General features: G+C 44.5%; 1 protein-coding gene across 1 annotated transcript in view; it reads left to right on the top strand.

The window, feature by feature from the left end:
- The window catches only part of LOC130377997 (rab11 family-interacting protein 2), a 12401-nt gene extending 2758 nt beyond the window's left edge, over positions 1–9643 (top strand). The window contains exons 3-6 of the mRNA XM_056584938.1: positions 867–1285; positions 2064–2400; positions 4038–4104; positions 6453–9643. Coding sequence (XP_056440913.1) covers positions 867–1285; positions 2064–2400; positions 4038–4104; positions 6453–6677 — 1048 coding nt within the window. The 3' untranslated portion in view covers positions 6678–9643. The remainder of the gene's footprint in view (positions 1–866; positions 1286–2063; positions 2401–4037; positions 4105–6452) is intronic.
- The last annotated feature ends 11438 nt before the right edge of the window (positions 9644–21081 follow it).

Consider the following 21081-nt stretch of genomic DNA (forward strand, 5'->3'; position numbering starts at 1 on the left):
GGTTGTTGCCACAGCTCGCCGCAGCACTGACTGAAGGCCAGATTTGTGCAAATGTCAAATTTTTCCGTCACGGTTAAGTCATAAATCCCATTACTTTTGTTCGAGAAAGCAAAGAGGGTTAAACAAATAGATACCAAAAGCAGCATGAAATGGCGCACCATCATTATTCAATGCTAGGCTATTTCTTAACATTTAGGTTGCAGGAAATAATGTTTATCCTTTGAATAATAAATGTTTCCCTCCTGAAATTCAAATAAAATTCGAGCCAGTAAAGGAAATCTATAAAGCTGTAGTATTTGTGTTACTGTTGAATGACATTCAGATCTCAGCTGTTAGAATAAACAGGCTTACTGGTTATCCACAAAGAGCTGAAGAGCATAATAAAACACACACAAAAATACGTTTTGTTAGCTGGGGTGGGTCAAATGATCAAAATAATGTGTATATTTTTTTACATAAACAAATGTCAATTACAGATTCTGTAATGAATGGAATCAGGCCTGTATGATCTTATCTCAATGGCAGAACGTGCTTTGACAATTTGAGTGACCGTCCGTCCACTTGGCTTCCTCTAGTGTTTCAGATACCTGCTTCAGTGACTGAATCATTTGAGTTATAGACGCTGGCAAGATGAACTGTGTTGACTATTGCTTGTTTGTTGACGAGTGAACCCGACGAAGCAACAGCCAAACGCGTCGTTTCCATCAATCAATCAGCCTACCAATGTGTGGTGATTTAAAGTTTGTTTGGCTTCATACTGTGTTGACTGTTGCTTTGCTTGCCCTGACTGCTTTCACCTTTCTATAAATATCAAGCGCTCAGTCTCTGACGTTCCGGTCTACACCGGTCTCTGCCCCCCCCCCCAGCTGGTACGCCCTTGAGTCCAAGCCGGGGAAGAAGAGGAAGGAGCGCGGGCGCATCCAGGTCAGCATCCAGTTCATGAGGAACAACATGACAGCCAGCATGTTCGACCTGTCCTCCATGAAGGACAAGCCCCGCTCGCCCTTCTCCAAGCTCAAGGGCAAGATGAAGGGCCGCAAGCACGACCTCCCCTCGGACACGTCCTCGGCCGTGCTGCCGCGCTCCGCCCTGTGTGACCCGGAGCAGCCGCCGCCGGGGCCCCCGCGTGGCCCCGGGGCCCCGGCCCAGGCCCCGCCCGAGACCAAGGCCAAGAGGAAGCTGCTGGCCGGCTCCCACAAGCTGTCCGCCGCTCACTCCATGTCGGACCTCATCGGGAGCCACGTCCGGCCCAAGCTGGACTCCATGAACTCCATCGACGAGAGCGGTGAGGAGAGGGAAGACAGGAGCCCGTCTGGGCCGCTCGGTGGATCGGTTCTCTAACGTTTTGATGCGCTATTCCGTGACTAGGGATCGACCCATATGGATTCTTTAGGGCCGATACAGATTCTTTTCCGTCAGCCTTAACCGATGACCGATACGCCGATACAGATATTCCTGAGCCGATATTTGCAGCCGATACTGCTTTTGCTCCCTCAATTTACATCATAAAAATTACAACATGATGATAACAAATTTTACAAGGCTCATTTAAAAAAAGGAACATTTGTTTAACCGTCTGTCAATGCCCGAAAAAATAGTAAATATAGTATAGTAATAATCTGCAACAAAAATCGACCGATGCCGATACACGCAAAAAACACAAATACCGGCCGTTATACGGGTCGATCCCTATCCGTGACACACGCACCATCACAAATTAGTAAAATTAATTAGTTTGTTGCATGGTATGATTTCACAGTGCAATGAGGATATGAACGATCAGACATCTTACCGCCCGATGCTCAGCGTGTTTAGCGAGAGCCGTATCTTTAATGTCGTCTTACTTTGATGAACCAAACATATTGGGTCATGCTTGTACAGTGCCGGTTATAAAGAGACACAGCCGATGCGTGTTGAGCAGTAGGAGCATGGAGGGAATCAAACTCATCATAAGATTTGAGCAAACGCACAAACATAAGCAAACGCACAAACCGTGGACAAATATCTTCAATACATCCAAAGGCCCCTCTCTGACCGTTGTCCTGCGTTGTTGGCGTTCCCAGGTGGGCCCCACCGACGTTCCCAGAGCGACGTGCCCGACTACGCGGGCGTGGAGGGCGGCGATGACCCCTTCGGGGACCTCAGCGACGGCCTGCCGCAGAAGTACGCCACGCTGCCCCGCAACCACAACCCCAACCCCTTCCAGGGTGGGGGCGCGGCGGCCTGGGAGCCGGGCGCCGAGCGGCAGAAGAAGGAGAAGGTCAGCCTGCTGGAGAGAGTGACGGGCAAGAAGGACGCGCGCAAGGCGGCCAACGGCGCCCGCACCGGCAGCACCAGCGACCTCCGCGTGGCCAACCCCTTCAGCGCCGACGTGCAGTTCACCAACCCCTTCAAATCCAGGTACCGGACGCGTACCGCTGGTCTAACCCATGGGGTGGAGACGCCCAACCCCGGGTGTCTGACCCTAACCCTGATTTAAACCAGGCAGTAAGGACTCATCACCACCTGACCCTAACCCTGATTTAAACCAGGCAGTAAGGACTCATCACCACCTGACCCTAACCCTGATTTAAACCAGGCAGTAAGGACTCATCACCACCTGACCCTAACCCTGATTTAAACCAGGCAGTAACAACTCATCACCACCTGACCCTAACCCTGATTTAAACCAGGCAGTAACAACTCATCACCATCTGACCCTAACCCTGATTTAAACCAGGCAGTAAGGACTCATCACCATCTGACCCTAACCCTGATTTAAACCAGGCAGTAAGGACTCATCACCATCTGACCCTAACCCTGATTTAAACCAGGCAGTAACAACTCATCACCATCTGACCCTAACCCTGATTTAAACCAGGCAGTAACAACTCATCACCATCTGAGCCTAGCCCTGATTTAAACCAGGCAGTAACAACTCATCACCATCTGACCCTAACCCTGATTTAAACCAGGCAGTAACAACTCATCACCATCTGAGCCTAGCCCTGATTTAAACCAGGCAGTAACAACTCATCACCATCTGACCCTAACCCTGATTTAAACCAGGCAGTAAGGACTCATCACCACCTGACCCTAACCCTGATTTAAACCAGGCAGTAACAACTCATCACCATCTGACCCTAACCCTGATTTAAACCAGGCAGTAAGGACTCATCACCATCTGACCCTAACCCTGATTTAAACCAGGCAGTAAGGACTCATCACCATCTGACCCTAACCCTGATTTAAACCAGGCAGTAGCAACTCATTACCACCTGACCCTAACCCTGATTTAAACCATGTTGTAACGACTCAACCCAATCTGACCCTAACCCTGATTTAAACCAGGCAGTAACACCTCAACAGCAGATGTCTGACCCTAACCCTGATTTAAACCATGCTGTAGTATACATTGGCCCAATGAGAAGGACACTTGGTTAAAAAAAATAAGGACACTTGAAAAATGAACCGTGGGCAAACGGCAAAAACAGAAAATGTAGTTTTCCTAACAGACTTTGTGACTCATGGCCTCGTCCAGCCTCTGTCTCATCACAGGACGTCCTTTTTTTCTGCCTCTTTAAACAACTTGTTTCAAGAGAATTCTTTCAGCACTATTTCATGTATTTCCTTGCACCTATCGCATGCATTTCCTCTCCTGCACACAGAGGCCAGGTATTGGCAGGGTGTGGGTGAGCTCTGTGTTTAAGACCTGGTTAATCAGACTGGAAGGTGTCATTAGTGACTCTTTAGAGAGCCCGGGCTTGATAACCGAGCCCTCTGAGCTACAGTAATGAGATCTTTCAGAGCGATAGACCAACCAATTAACCACTAATCTCGCTGTAGACAGCAGCCCATCAACCATACCGCTGCCTCGGTGATAGCAGATGAATAAAAGCAACAGTGGTTTGGACCATAACATTTGTATCTCCCCGCACACAAAATAATTGAAGACCTCATATGATTGATATTGATCCCGACCGTCCCATTTTCTTTCAAGCTAATGTATTTGATTTTTCATTGAAGGTTGTCTTGCTGTTTTTTATTTTTTATTGCAGTGATTCAAAGCCAACAGCAAAAGGGGACCTCAAGTTTGGCCAGAAAACCAGAGATGTCAAGAAAAATGTAAGAGGCTATCCCAGTCACTCACTCATACAATGCTGGTAAATTGTTGCTTAAGGGAGGTCAAGACAACCCTACTCTCATTGGGAAAGCAGGGTGTTTAGCGTCATTGAAAATGGAGACATAACAATGACATTTAAAATTAAAATGTTTGTGATATTTAGATTTATTTTTAATTTATACACAGAGTTGTTGTGGCTCAATGTAATGTGTAATCCAGAGACGGTTATTGTTAACATCACAGGGAAAGCTATAGGCCCCTTAACATAAGTGTGGCGCAGCCACATGGTTTCTGCCATGAAGACTTTTAATTGAGAACTTTCAGTCTCGTCTGACATGCAGCTGGTGAGGATGATCTCCGAGGCCTTTCCAGAAATCCAGGGTTGCCATTCAACTAATTAGCCGATGCACACACTGTTTTTCATCTCTGATCCCGTCATTATACGAGGCGGTGTGAAAACGTGGTCTCCAAGGTCAGCTGTAGTAGTTTGTTAAACTCGCTCTGTAATTGGAGTTTATTGTCTCCTTCCCCTTTTCTTTTTGTTTAGCAAACGGGTAGTTGGTATTTAAGATACTGTCATCATATGCTTTTTTTTTTTTCTTACTGTGTGTCTGCTTATTTCCCGAAACAAACCTTAGCGTTTCGGAGAGAGAGAGAAGGAAGGCATTTCTATGTCAGCGATAGGGGCGGACAAAGTGCCGGCTAAATGGGAAAGTGAATGCTGATAATGGCTTTCCTCACCTTCCTCCGTGGGTGTTGAGGGCTGTCGGTAGCCACACATGTGCCCCCTGTGCGAGGCAGAGGCACCCGGGCAGACGTGGCAGTTCCCATTTCCTCTGCCTCCACTGGCTAATTAACCACATGAGGGGAGGGAGTGAGAGTGGGGGTGGGGAGGCGGGTGGTGGTGGTGGTGGTGGTGGTGGGGGAGGTGGTGGTGGTGGTGGTGGTGGGGGAGGTGGTGGTGGTGGTGGTGGTGGTGGTGGTGGGGGGGGGAGGTGGTGGTGTGGACAGTGAGCGATTTCAAAGGACTGAGCTTTTAGAGGCTGAGCTCATTAGAAATAGTAATGAGACAAGTGGAGAATGCCAAGTGTGCGCCTTATCTTCCTCTCGCTGCTGATCGCAGGAAAATGGTCATCATTACTGTGCCAGTTCATGGTCATTTCCAGGCCTTTGTCACTAGCCGTTATAGCGCTTGATTACATAGTGTGTGTGTGTGTGTGTGTGTGTGTGTGTGTGTGTGTGTGTGTGTGTGTGTGTGTGTGTGTGTGTGTGTGTGTGTGTGTGTGTGTGTGTGTGTGTGTGTGTGTGTGGACAGTGGAGCGAGGCTGGTATGTGGAAAGCAGCCCTAATTTCCTTGGGGCGGACTGGCTCCTATTGCTTTTAAAAGCCCCACCGTAGTATTTCCCCCCGTAAGATCTCTCCATGTTGTCTGTGAGGAATTGGTGACTCAGACTGTTCTCCAAGCGTTCCCAGTGCGTGTAAGCCTCACAGTAGCCTGTGTGTTGTTAAAACCGATAAGATAGGAGGGAAAAGCTGGCCCAATCTGGGCTCTCTCGTCTTCTCTTTTTTTTTTGTGCATTGTCTTTTATATACAGCGAGAGCGGGCTGCCTAGTGCATGGGAGTGGGAGCTGATAAGCGTGGTATTTAAAACAGGGTTAAGACTCAGCTGCTCTCTCTGTACGGGGGAGGCTGTCCAGCGCTGCACTGATAAAGTGGTCCCTCATTAAAAATTATTACAGCTCCTCTTGTGCCCTTGCGGTATGGTCTGCACGTACTGTACCTCGGAACCCTCCCCCTACACCACCACCACCCCCCCCCCTCCCCCTACACCACCACCACCCTCACCCCCACCACCACCTCCTCCTCCTCCACCAGCACAGATAGGGCTCAGACTTGGATTGGATTCAGGGTCTGACCTTTTATTGGTGCGATAGGCCGGCACATTGTCCCACAGAATGTAAAAAAAAAACCTAATATGGGCCTTCGAGGAACTGATAGGTCGGCAACACCCTTTTACCTGCCGTTGAATGATACTCGTTTCTTTTATTCTTTCATTGGGGATCATTTATTTTGCTCATTTGTGATGCAAGTTTATATTCGTGTGAACCGATTGTCTGGTATTTATTTAACCCCGCACACTGAAAGATTCCTGCCAACTCCGCTGTCATCAAATCCCTCACGACTGTCAGCTCCAGGCCCTAAGGGAAAACGTTAATTCATTCATTTAGATCGAAAGATATAATCCCGTTTTACGTTTGTGCGGCAGTTCATGTATTAGAGAAGATCCACACGTTGCGTAAACTGGTGGACAATGAAAGCACTCAACCAGCGTCCGCCTCATGCCTCCAGGTGGCCCCCCGGGAGACGGCGGCCGCCTACAGCAACCTGTCGTTCGACGAGGTGGTGAGGGAGCTCATCAAGCAGAAGGAGGTGGTGAGGAAGAAGGACTCCCACATCCGGGAGCTGGAAGACTACATCGACAACCTGCTGGTGCGCGTCATGGAGGAGACCCCCAGCATTCTGCGGACCCCCTACGAGCCAAAGAGGAAGGCGGGTAAAATCTCTAAGAAGTGAGGATCACAGAACAATGCCTTTTGCAGACTGGCAGAGGTGAAGGAGCAGAGAGAGCTGGTTAACTGGTACTGTAGTCAGGAAGAAAGTACTTACTGGAAAAGTAAGACTGTACAAAGGAGTTTGACTAATGCCAAATTTATGATATATATTTTTATTTAGTTTCAGATCTTTTTTTTTAAATCATTTATTTTTACTCCGCTCTGAGTAATTGAATGTAATTACATATGCTTTAAGTATTAGTTCCTTAAGGGGAAATTCCGTGGTTTCTTCTTTGGGATAAATGATACATCAGGTTAGGTTGAGTTTTTCTTTGGTTGTTGATTTGGATTTTTCTTTCATTTTCTTTCAATTACTAAATGAAACAATGGTGCACCATCTTGCCGAACAATCAAAACACTTTTCACAGGCTCACCCAGGAGATTCTAATCCTTGGCTGATACAGATTGTTAACAAGGCGTTTGGGGGCTAAACATGGCTGACGAGACCAATCATATACCCAACACCACCCCTTCTCTGCGCCCAATGATGCTTAAGGTTGTTGGGGAGTACGCGCCACTTTGATGACGTAACCCTAACAAGACAACTGAAGTCTCTGATTAAATAAATAGCCGTGGCTATTAAGAGAACGCCAAGTCCAGGCGTATCCCATGCATGAAGTGGCAGCGTCTTCCTCGTGTGTTGGGCTGCCATGTTCTATGGATGCCAGCAGCCCCTGGTATGACTGGAGCTACGTTTGTGATGAGCAGATGTCCCCGGTCGCAGTAGTAGTGGTATGCTATCTGCTAAAGGACGTGGGTGTCAAGGTGTTGATCATATGGCACCCTCAATAGCTCTGTTTACACTCGGTACTACAGTACTACCCCGACTACTGTCCACTACAGCCCCCACACTGGCCTCAGCCCCCTCACTAGGATAGCCAACGCTGAGTATTTATTGGAGACACTTACTTGCTTCACAATCTTTATTTATGAATGTAATACCGTTCAATTATTAATCATTTCATTTCGAATTAAGTGACCCCACTGAAGGGAAACCCCCATTAACTGTCACTGTCATCGCTCAGAAAAGTATACCTCCGCTTTAACAATGTGCAACAATACTTACAGGTAGACTGGTGCAGAAGCTATGACACTAACACAGTTTTCAGTAAATTTTTACATTTTACAAGTGTAGTCCAAAAGTATCTGTTCACTACCCAAAACCCCTTTCTTTGTTTATTTAAAAAAAAAATGTTTACTTTACATACACATACACGATCGTTGTTGTTAATATGTATTCTTTTCACCGATACAAATCCAGAACAATTTGTAGATGGAATTAACCGAGAGGCAGAATAGTCTAAACTTTAAGAAAGTGTTCCCTGGTCGACCTGTTCATGTTTCTCGTTAATCGTAGCTTGCCCTCGTGTGTCCGCTCCTGTTCTCCAAGCGGCTCTGTTACAGTGTCCTGTGGAAGTGACAGTACGCTGTGCCGTTCCCTCCTCCTCCCCTTGGGGATGACCTAATGGGGTCAAGGTCAGGTGACTGTGGAGGAGAAGGAGCAATGGCAGCACAGGACATGTCAGCCCAGTGTCAGCCCCGCCTCCATGCATGTGCAGGATCATTGTCCTGGTGGAAACGTATCCCCCTAAGTGCAGCAGAAGGAATGGCGGGCCTGTGTAGAATGGATTGGAGATCCTCTATGGTCATTGTGTGATTTTAATCCTGTAAATTTAAAGTCACCATTGATGGTATTGGGCAGACATTGCTAAAGTTTGTCTACTTGCAGCTAAAAATCCTTTATCCAATGCTGAAAATACTCAACGGACCTTATTCTACTTGGTACGAACCACACAGACATCCGAGCATTACAATTGCAAAGTAATAGGGCCCTATTTATTATGTCAGTATTTATTAGTTGATGTAAAAAACGTCATTCTCGGTAGAGAAACAAAATACTAAAATAGTTCATTTTGAGGAAAGAAGTGAACACGATATTTCATTTTCCCACAAGCACATAAGCCAGTCCGTTAGAATTGCCTAAAATTGCCTTCATTTTTATTAATTTGAACAACCATTATTATTACCGTAGTTAATACTGGTCAGTTATGTGTTCCTAATATGCATTTTGATCTTCAAGCCCAGAAGCATGCATTTCTGTCACACATTATGGGATACAGTTGCATAAACCAGGCACAGTGCAGTATACTGTTACACGTAACATCTTCCGGGTGTACTGCATTGTAGTTTGGGTACAATTATTTTCTCTGTTTGCAATTACTCGCACCAGAAAGGTGGGTTTTAGGGCATGGGAACAATGGTGAAAACAATTGGGTGCTGAGGTTAAGTGCTTTTAAACTCATGAAGATGGCCGTGCTGGGAATAAAAAGTATGTTATGAAGTAAAATGTCACTTTATGCCAGATTTTATTTTTGCAAAGACGCGTACATTTTTTACACTGGATATCGGCTTATATTGAAGGTTCTCTTTGCGTGGTTTTGTTTCCATATTTATCCTCTTAACTACATATGTACTCTCGGCCAAGAGAATTATAATTTGTCTTTTATTATTTTCTATTGAATTCATCATATGCTACATGCTTGTGGGATAAATGTGCTACTAAATGTTGCTGGTAGTTTGAACTAGTGTTAAAGAAATATATATACATGATTATATTTGGTAATGGTACTTTTTTTTCTTCTCTGGAATGGGAAAGGCTGATTCTTATTTTATTTTGATACTATATGGTTTAGTTACTAATTTAAAGGTTTACATTTGTTACGTTGAAGCCAATTGGAAGGAAAGGAAAGTAAGAGGTGTACAGTGTTAAACCATGCTTTGTCCTCTACTAAATGAACACATTTACACGAAACGTACATTGTGTTTGGATGCATGTATTTATCACTCGCTCTGATGATCTGAGTTTACGTGACCTTACCCTTCTGCTCATGTGGACACGTTTGGTCTCAGATGTGTTAATCAGAGATGGTTTTTATATTTGACCTTTACACTGTATTACACTAACTTACACGTGTGACAAAGTGATATACTGGATATATTTGGAATTTTACAAGTTCAAACGGAACAAAAAAAGTTGCAACTACAAAACTCTTTTTCCCCCCTCACCAAGTGTTAACCTGCTAAATGTTTTTAAAAAAAATGTCTGCTGCTAAGTAGGTCTGTCTGAGGTAAATACACTTAATCGCTTTTGTGAGCCCTGGCTAATTCTGAGCCAACGTTTCCCTCAACTGAATGTATGGTGGTTGGCTTCGGAATGCATCATTGTCTTAATACTTTAATTCACAAAGCTTTACACTAATGAGTTTATTGAACCTTTTCTTTACTTTTTAAGTTTTAAGCATTCTCAAAGTAAAGACTATTTTAATTTTCTTTCTTACCCCCGTGTTGTAAGACACATAACTGTTTACCTAAATTTGGACCATATTTATTATGTTTTTCTACCTTATGTGACACAAATGTCTGTTCTAACGGCACACATTTTTACACATTTTCAAGTCAATCAAGTACTACATTCCCTGTCTACAGTAGATATTAAAATAAATATTTATAAAATGAATAAGTCTATTATTTTATTGTCACTTATAATTACAAAAAAAGTGCTAGAAATAGTGGACACATTTAAGGTCTAAAATATTTATTTTAGAAAATTAAAATAGTCATTATTTCACACGATTTGCACTTTTGCATAATGATTGGCCAACAAGCTTTATTACCTGGATATTTGCATTTTATTTTGAAACAAATGTTTGTATTATTTGTTCTGCTTTGCTATTGACTGCTTAACATTAACGTTAAAAAAACCATGTTGAATTATATTCCATTTGTTGAACAAATACAAGGCTTTAACAAAGTATAGCCCTTTTTTAATTTTACGTTTACAATTTTAGTACTATTTCCATCAATTCTTAATTTGATAAACATTGTATCCCGCAGAGTATTGAACGAGTAGTAGTTTAAGCGAGACCATAACACCTAGACCAAAACAATAAATGGATATTTTGATGAAAAGGAGAGAAAGCTTAAATAGGAATCAAAAAATAGTTTTTAACAATCTTCCATCAAATTTTTTAAGTTGAGTGCTGATATTATGATAGAAACAAATAATGAGCGTATAAACAACAATCAAAACATAAGAAAGATTACTTTCTATCTAACTACGATTATTAGCTTTTTAGTCCTTAAAATTCACATTATGTAAAAGACTGGTAAGCATTGCGTTTACGAACAAAAACGGCCTGACAATAGCGAGCACGAGTACTGTACACTGGCAGGATTTGCATTACAATACTTAATATCATTGTTACATGTTTATCATTTTTTGGGCCACAAATGTATCCAATTCTATATTTTTGAATTACACATACATATTATCACATTGAATTCCTATAAAACAGCCCGTATGCAGGACTTAAAGCTGTGCATCAATGAAGAGAATGAAAGGTTTTGATGGACCCCGTGCTGTTCATAAACATTGAGTTTTAAATGTAATGCAAAATAACATGATGAATAGCAACAGCTGTATATAGCACCAAATCAAGTAGTGCATTAAACGCTTTCTGTAATGCACCAATTCCCATTCATTTATTCTCATTTGATGCAATCCACTGGATGTTTTTTGATGGCACAAGCACAATTGTATTGCTCTTTTCAATAAATACACTGTACAAAAAGAATATACTTTTTAGAGAGTATTTTTTTAAATATGCATAGCTATATGCTACATTATGATTTATATGTAGTATGTACATATATGATTAAGCAAGTTCCGTCTTTATTCCTTAGTATTTGAATCAATTGATCAATGGTGTATACATCACAGGGAATAAATGGACCAACTGTTGTATTATTATTGTGACAGATAATATTACATCCATTTATTAGATCTCTACTGGAAGCGGCGGTTAAACTGCCATTTAGAGTTGCTAATTTGTGCCCTTTTGTGTCCAGCCTCTATTTTCTCCTTTCTCTAAGTGGCTCTTTTGTTCTTGAAAATTTCCCATGCTTTTTCATCCTGCAAAACAAAAAGAGAGAAGAGGCATGGTTTGTCAACCGAGCAGCGATGTTGCTAGTTAAAACGCCCATTTAATTAGCAAGAAGTGTATCTGAAACCTTTTGAGATGTCGCACTCTTTTACCTTTTATTTTTTTCTTCTTCTGTGATACCTCTTCGAATAGCAAGTTAAAACATGACCTCTCCATGAAAAAACAGCTCAAAACAAAAGTAAATGGCCACCACAGACCAGGACAGACGTACAGTGTGTTGGGGATTGACAGCATTGCTACTCAAAAGGGTTCAGGATATGAAACCACCACATCGCCCTATATTTATTCAGTGACTTGATTGCTGCCATTTACTTGGAACAATGTTTTGATGTTTAACATCTTCACCTGTTCTGTCAGTTCTTAATTTGTCTGTCATTTTGCCATGGCGAGAAAGTCACTGGGTAAATTCACTGGGCAACTGTGCTTTTTTAGACCATTTATAAATTGAAGATTGTTCAAGTCTCGCTGCATCATGATCCTCCTTGAGAAAGATCCAGTGTCCGGCGCAGAACCCAAGGGGAACTAAGTAGTTCACTGGCTCGCTTAAGCCCCGCAATGGCAGCATGCTTTCGTAATTAATTTTTAATCTTGGTGTATTAAGTTATATTCCATTTCTAAAAAACACCGAACACAAATAAGTGTGTAATTGGGCTTTATGTAGGTGTCACCTGTTGTATTCATAAGCTAATTGAAAAACTCTTTGTCAGCCTCACACCTTCATCAGAGGATTGGATTTCACAGAACCCAGCTATTGTATGGCCCCGGCACGCGTCACCTGAATACACTAAATGAACGGCCATTAGTGCGCTGTTCATTATATCATATGGCTGTAATTTGAGGAAATATCTCGCAAACATGTTTTACGTAAGAAACCATTGGTGGGTTTGGTCACTGTAACAGGTGAGCATCTTGTGAGGGAACACACGCGTGTGGACATGTGTGCCAGAGGGGGCCACGCGTGGGGTAACCTGCACTACCCTTTAAAAATGGATGGGCGTCATTGCCAGGATCAGTGTCACAACACACGCGTCTGAATGGATACGCCAGCGGCAATCATAAGAGGAGCCGATATGAGGGGAAATTCACCAGATGGATGAGGTGTTTTTAGGGAGAAAACCAGACCTTTCTCTTTGGACAGCTGGCCTGAACTTGTCTGACGATCGGAGGCCAGATGTCAAGTCTAGCTCTTCACAACCCCCCCAGGGTACCAGACCCCTCCCACTTAGCTCGTTTGGCCATCCTGAATGGGTGCTTGAGATAAATCAGATGCCGCACGCGCCGACGAGACCCGCATTGTCCATTGTGTCTCTATTGTCCACTTTTGATTGGTACCACGCGTCTGGTGTCGTATGAACAAAGGCAGATGACAACCAGGAACACAGTCTGCTGACACTGTCCCCTTCGACATACGCGTGTCTTCTTCATTAAAGAGTAGGTTCTGTCTAATGAGGCCTTGGTATGACTGCAGCTCTGCAAATTGTAGACTCACTTGTAAGCAGATATCTTCAGGTAGTCGAGATAGTATCTTCAATCCAATAAATCTTTTTAATGACGTACATCAAATGTAACACGATGCCTGACTGACACATTTATGTTATAAGTACAGGGAATCAGTGTTTCCTAAGACCAACGGGTTGTAAAACCATCCTTGGAAATACCCAAATATCATGTGATGCAGCCTCAGTCAGATGACGTATTAATATTTCACACCATTCCCCCTTTTCCATCCACCACAAAATGTCATGTTCCCTTCACACACAAAAGCAAACACGTTCTCGCCCCCCCCCCCCCCCCCCCCCCCTTTTGTGGCATTGCTATTGAAATATATATGACTGGAGCCCCTCTGCAAAAACGTCCTCGTCTGCAAAAAGAAGACCATGAGACTGCTGTACAATTTGTTTGGCGAGGGGGGAGGAGACCCGGATCATTGTGTCCTGCTGCTCAGTGACAGGGGGGGGGTTGGGGGCTTGGGGGTTGGGCCCCTGGGAGTGTGGTTCCAAGCTGGACCCTGCCGAGGGGACCGCTGTAATGGCGGGCTGCAGGGCGCCGGCTCCCATGATCGCTGTCCGACCAGCACACGGCGAGGAGTTGTCGCCTCCAAGGAAGGGCCCAGGAAACGCGAGCTGTCAGCGAACCGCCGCTTTTGCGTTTGTGTGTCATATTTTTGTCTCTGTAATTGGCATTACAAAGATCAGGTCAGGAGGATGGCGACTAGTAGTAAGAGGTGTGAGAAGGGGAAAATACCCACGTCAAACCCAGCAGGTTGTACTTCAAAACAATGTGCAATAACCTAACTTGTCACCCTCAACACGAGATAATTACAGGTGACCTCTGTCACTCATCACAGCTGCCTGACACTAAGCTGTCACAAGTAAGATGTAGATGTGCACCTCCTCACAGTTTATGCTTGTTACTTCCGCTTCCTCGAATGTTCCACCGTATGTGTGTATGTACTCTACATTATTACCGTAATTATAGATCTTTGTTGAACGTGATTGATTGATTCATCAATTGGGTTCCTCATCAGCGAGGGCTGGCTGCCTCCATCATGCATCGCAGTAGCTTGAATTAGGTAGATCACATTAGAACTCCACTGTTGGAGCAAACCAAAGCCATGCTTAAAGCTAGGGTAATACAATCAATCAATCAGTCATCTCCTGACTTTACAGCACAGGAGAGCCCTGCTGGAATGCTGCTAAGCTGCAGATGTACCAGCCAAATTACTCCAGTGGGGAATTACCAGGCCATAAATCCAGATGTCATGAAAATGTCTGTAGCCTATTTCACGGTAAAACATTCATGCAACTTGTTTCCATTACCGGTGTAAAGAATGTGTAGCTCCCGCTGTGCTCAAATTCCCCATCGCTGTTGGCGGATCTAAACATGTTTGCATCCCAACATGGCGTCCAAACCACCGGGATCCATGACGACACTCAGCGGGATACGCCCCGCGGCGCGGCACTGTGTCCTGACAGGTCCTCCGAAAGGAACGATCTGGGAAACGTCAAACTGTGAGAGCAACTAATCATTGTCTCCGGCTCGTTGGTGGGCTTGTGTAAATGTGAGGCGTGCCGCGGCCTGCAGAGTTTGCCCTCTGTAAGATTTAAAAACCAGCGTGCAGGACGAGATGCATCGTCTGTCGCCGTCCAATCGACAAGGATTCGACCGCAGACTTTTAGTTGTTTCTTTTTTTTTTTTTTGCCGTATTTATGCAGCGTTCATGTAAATAGCAGGCAAACATAATTTCTGGTGTTTGCCCCTCGAAACACTACACAGTGCCCACTGGCATCAGTGAGTTGGCTGGCACCCCACGTCATTATTGCTAATTAAGATGTATAAATATACTGTCTGGCGCTTGACTTGTTGTTTGCAATGCATCAAACTTGAACGTGCCAGGGTGGAAGGGGGGGTGGGGGGGCTGTGTTGCTGCTGCAGCACTGTCACAGCATCACATCTCGGCTGAATCCATTCTAATGAGGACGCCCGGTGCCAGCGTCTGAACAAGCCCGGGTCTGAGAGGAGAGAAAGCGTTGTCTGTGTGGAATCGTGCTCCACCCAAAATGGTCGACTGCCAATGTGGAGTGAAGTGGCCGGTCTTCAGGGTCTCTCTGACAGAGCTCCTTTTTAAACCACACCTTCTGGTCATTAGAGGCAATGGCTGTAAAGAATGGGTTTGTCTGGTGGTTGTTGCCATGGTCTTGGGGTTAAAGGGCCCAACAAGCTATGACGTCAAAGTACCATGTTATTCTATCTGAGTCAGACTTCGGCTTCAGGTATTGGGTTTGATTTACAGTCACATTCTGCCAAATGCATTTTTTTTTCCTGCCACCACCTATAATTTAGATAATAAGGCATGAGGCATGCAATTTTTTTTAACCTTTCATCGCCCTGTATTAGGAAAGGTTTGTGGAACTTGCTCGATCAAGGACAGTCATTCAGCCAGACATGGATGGGAATTTCACTAACTTTCTCTCTCCGTGATTTCTACCTGTGCAATAAATCTGCTTTGCTCCACCATAGCCGGCTGAGCCCTGTCAAGAATAATGAACAAATATTTATCACAGAAAATGTTTCTAATGTCATTGAAATATGAAAATGTTGAGCTTCCCAGTTTGTCATTGTGCCAGCGGCTAGCAGAAGCTAGCAGTAATATGATTATTACATGCATCAAATGCTGTCATAACACTATACCTCTATGACAGCCCTCCACTGTAAATGATGAAAGGCAACTCCTTTGTAGTGCATCATTAGAAAATAGAACAATATTACGGTTGACCAATTAAATACAATTCTCTAATCTTCCAAAGAATGATCTGCCCCAATGGTTGGTGTTACTCCCTTTATATAAAACAAAATGCTCTGTAAGGCATTCTCCCACGGACAAGATTTAATTGGCCTTAAATCAAATTAATCTTAGATAAATAATGGGTTTGGACTGTTAGAAGATGACTGATTGCTGAGAAATTTAAACGGCGAGTGTCATAAACAGGAAAAATATATAAGTAGTGCGCGTGTGATGGTTGACTTGAATCGAGCTATTGTAAATAAGCGTCATTCAAGAGGACGGACATGACCAAGAACTCATAACACATGGTCCAACCACAAGCCCGTAGTGGTTTATTTTTCAAATAAAAGTCAGTGCAAATAGTTGGGAAGCACTTCTCCTAACAGCTGTGTGTGTGTGTGGCTGGCCATAAGGACCATCATCATTAGGGCAGTACACACTCCTTTCCCACCCGTCTTCCAGTGTGTTTGAACGTGGCTACACGGGGGCGAGCTAGCCTGCCGTCGAGTTTGTTTTGTTGGGGGCAAACGTTGGCAACTCGCAAATGAGGTTCCTTGGAACTAAACGCATCTCGCTGTTGTTTTCCCACAGTATTGGCACACTAGTGTCAGTGAAGCAACGCGCGGCCCGGTGAGTTGTGAGAGTGCTGCCTGCAATTAATTATGTCGCCCAAGTTTTGACACAACATTATGCTGTCAGTCCCTGGGAGGGATCAAGCTGATGTCTCTATCCCTCTGGGGCGGTTGCTGGCTGTCAATTACTCTAAACACGCAGGAGGAGCAAAGGAGGGTACTGAAACGACTGTGATAACACCAGGTTGGAGCTAGGTCAAGATATATAACTATTGAAATACCTTTTAAAAGCATACAATGAATGAATGCGCTCAAAGAGGTATTCGGGCAATGAATTTTTGTTTTTATTTGGAAAAAATCGTTACATTCCTATTAGCCTAACAGTCTACCTTGCACAAAAGTCAAACCAGTACATGTAGCCTAAAACCAGTTTACACCTGAAAGGATACATAAAAACATGTAACCATCAACATCAAACCTGAACCCTTTCTTGTGACCATCAGCAGAATGTGCTCATCATATACAGCAAAGCAATACAAGTCCATTGGTTTGATGGACTGGTCCGAGGATTTCTTTGTCCTAGGATCAGCCCATTGGTTTAACGGACTGTTCCTAGGACTGCGGTGTCCTAGGAACAGCCCATTGGTTTAACGGACTGTGTCCTAGGATAGCTGTGTCCTAGGAACAGCCCATTGGTTTAACAGACTGTTCCTAGGACTGCTGTGTCCTAGGATCAGCCCATTGGTTTAACGGACTGTGTCCTAGGACGGCTGTGTCCTAGGATCAGCCCATTGGTTTAACAGACTGTTCCTAGGGCTGCTGTGTCCTAGGAACAGCCCATTGGTTTAACAGACTGTTCCTAGGACGGCTGTGTCCTAGGATCAGCCCATTGGTTTAACAGACTGTGTCCTAGGGCTGCTGTGTCCTAGGATCAGCCCATTGGTTTAACGGACTGTGTCCTAGGGCTGCTGTGTCCTAGGATCAGCCCATTGGTTTAACGGACTGTGTCCTAGGACTGCTGTGTCCTAGGAACAGCCCCTTGGTTTAACGGACTGTGTCCTAGGGCTGCTGTGTCCTAGGAACAGCCCATTGGTTTAACGGACTGTTCCTAGGACTGCTGTGTCCTAGGATAGCTGTGTAGGCCTACATGACGTGTCTACTTGGTGGGAGAGAGAAAGGGAGACGGGGAGGAGAGAATACAGTAGCCAGGGAGCAGCATGCAGGATAGGTGGTACCATTCTGGAACATGCAGTCCTCTCTCCCGCTGCACTGAACCAGAACCAAGCGGAGCATGGCTGGAGGCCCACAAGGGACCCATTGTTCTTCACATTAATCAACCCAGGGAAGGCCAGGTAGCATTTCCCCGGCCCACCCCACACACTCACACACACACACACACACACACACACACACACACACACACACACACACACACACACACACACACACACACACACACACACACACACACACACACGCGCACACACGCATACATACACACACACACCCTGCCAACTGCCATGAATGGACTGCTTTTTTAGCTGGCAGCGATTGGCCGTCGGGAGCTCAGAGAGGATGTGTGTCTGTTTAATTAGTGTGATGAGCTCAGCGGACACCGGGCATTAACCCCTCGAGTTTGACCCCACCAGGGAGGGAGCCGACCTCAATCTTGACATCTCTGCCTTTCACCCCATTCTGTTTACTTGTGTTTACCAGGAAAAACAGTGGCCGTGTAGGAAAATACCGCTCAAACTGTGTCCACTTTTTGTTTAACGCTCACCTTGGCCGCTGTGAAGGCATCCATCTGGTTAGAGGCATAATGACTCGGCTACATGAACACTTAAGGTTACAACGTTATTTGGATAGAGGTTGTACATCTGGTGCCACCATCACCAGTAGTAATTGTATTTCCTATTTTGTCATACAGCGTTTGAATTGGTCGCCTACTTGGCTACTAGGTTTGTTCCCCGCCTCACTCGAAAGTTGCTCAGAATAAAAAAAAAAAACTTCATCAAAATCAATCAAATATGTTGGTCACACATCACGTAAACGTTCGCACGCTGCACACTGCTGTCACTCTCAAGCGATACGGCCGATCCACGACGTAGCTGACAGGTGTGTATGCTAACAGATTTGCTTGCGACAGAAACCAACAATCGAATCTAAATATTTGCTTTCGATTGTTTTTTACAAAACGCGTTTCATTTGAGTAATGACTAAGAGTTAGACGTAGACAGATAGAACCCCTTCCGTAGCGTCAACATTCACAACACGCACCGCGACGCGCCTCCTGCACCGACGCGGAGAGCACAGTGTGCGCTAAACACCCAGGGCGCTGTTAGCTAATTCATTTAACCACAACAATGTTTTCCCAATAGCTTCTGCAGGCAATTTAAAACCATGACAAGATACGAAAACATTCTTACCATGCTAGACGCACTTTCCACAAAGGTAAGACAACCACTCCAGGCACAATCAAAGCTTACAGAGATTCCCCTTTATCGGATTATGCACTTTATTACTTTAGTGGAACTAACACAAACACTTTGGGGGCATCTACTTTGAGATTATAACACATGTGTTTTTTCCTCTATCCCTACACATGTGGTTAGCTTAAGCAGAGGCAATTCATTAGCGTGTGTGTTCCCCTTTCTAATAATGTCCCGCGTAGACTCAGAAAATTACATGGTTAGCATAGGCAGCATACTTAAAAGTTAGAGGGCACTTAAAGGGCAATGCAGCATATGAGCCAGTAATGATTTAGGAGAGCAGTTTGGATTAATTCCATAAATGGCTCATTTTACAACCCATCTGGTCACCATTTAAAGGCTTTTTAGGTCAATGTAGCCCAGGCCTCCATATAAAGTCTTTGATGGGATTAAAATGTAAGGTCATCCTATAAGCACATTATGTCAGCGAATGCATTGGGCTCAATGCTAAAATAGGTATGGACTGAGTTTGAGGGGAATATTCAAACCCAACACTGTAATAACAAATGCATCTTGCAAGTTTGCATCTTAATTAATGTCAGTCATTTTGATAAACCACCGAGGGGTTGACAAATGAAACTCCTTCAAAAGAAGAAAAAAAAACTCTATGGATTTGTTTATCTAATGAGATGAAACAACAGCGCCATAGTGTTTCTATAAAGAGGGCTGCAGGCTACAGCAAGCAACATCACACTGAAGCAGCGACGAACAAAAGGAGAGAAGTCACAGTGTGTCAGCGCTCCAAAAAAGCTAATGTTTGATCCAACCCCCACTCAAATCACTTTATTAATTGGATTTAGATATTCCCAAAAATGATCTATTTAATGGGATTACCACTCGTATAATGATCTTATTTATGAGTGGAGCGATCCAAGTTTTCTTTCGGTGCGAAGGGAGGGCTGATAATGCATTTCCAGCTCTTTGGCAGTTAATGTTGTGTTACGCGAGGGGGGGCAGATAAAGTTGAAGTCCCATTGTGAGCCGGTAGGTGAGTTAGCCCCGCGGTGAAATGGAGCCGGGGGGGGGGGGGGTTTGGGGGGGGGGGACTGGAGGGTCAGACGGGCTTGAGTGGCCGCACTCCGCATTCCTGAACCCCAAAGTCTGGACCGTAGGCACGGAGCCGCTGAACTCCCCAGACAAGTTCATGGCAGACGCAAAGAAGGTGATAGTGGAGGAGGAGGTGGAGGAGGAGGAGGTGGCGGTGGTGGTGGTGGTGAAGGTGGATGGAGAGGGAGATAGAGTCTGCAACCTGCCAGCATAATGGCCCTTTCTTACGCTCTTTATCCCCCCTCTGTATCTGGCTGGAGCTTTTTTTTTTTATTTAATAGGCCCCTGTTTGCAGCTAAATACCTGGAGGTAATGTCCTACCGAGAGCCCGTCCACCCAGCGTCTGGCCCGGCCCCCCTCCCCCTCCTCCTTTGGAAACCTCCACCTTTTTTTACCTGTCAAGTGCATTATTGGTAAAGTGAGAAGTAGTGCTATCCGAAACACGGGGGGGGGGGGGCTGGGGTGGCGGTGTGGGGGGGAGGGGGGGAGGGGGGGAGGGGGATATGTACCATGCAGAGAATAACACAAAGGGGACAAAATAACACAAATTATTTTTAGTTGTATATTGTGGTTTGACTAAGTGGATTTTTTTTTTGCCTGCGATGTGTAACATATTTAAGCTGTTGGATGTTTTCCCTCCTGGAGGTTTAGCGCTGGTTTCTGTATCCCCTCGTGTTGTGTGGAACCACTAAAGCATTAACAAAGTGTGTATGTAAATGCACCGCGGCTTCACCCAGCACACCGACTTTAAAACATTAACATTTCAATATAGCATTTGATTTATATGTGTTTAAAAAAAAAAAATGGTTATAATCTTTTACTTTAAAAGGATGTATTCTCAAATGAGATTATGCTAATAGACTGTCATTTGCATAAAACGGGTGGAAATATTAAACCAGATTAAAAATGCAGAATATTTAAGAGTTTTATCCATGCTGTTAGTCAACACATATATTCATTCTCCCGGAGA

The sequence above is a fragment of the Gadus chalcogrammus genome, unplaced genomic scaffold (genome assembly GCF_026213295.1).
Source record: "Gadus chalcogrammus isolate NIFS_2021 unplaced genomic scaffold, NIFS_Gcha_1.0 GACHA036, whole genome shotgun sequence".
NCBI lineage: Eukaryota > Metazoa > Chordata > Actinopteri > Gadiformes > Gadidae > Gadus > Gadus chalcogrammus.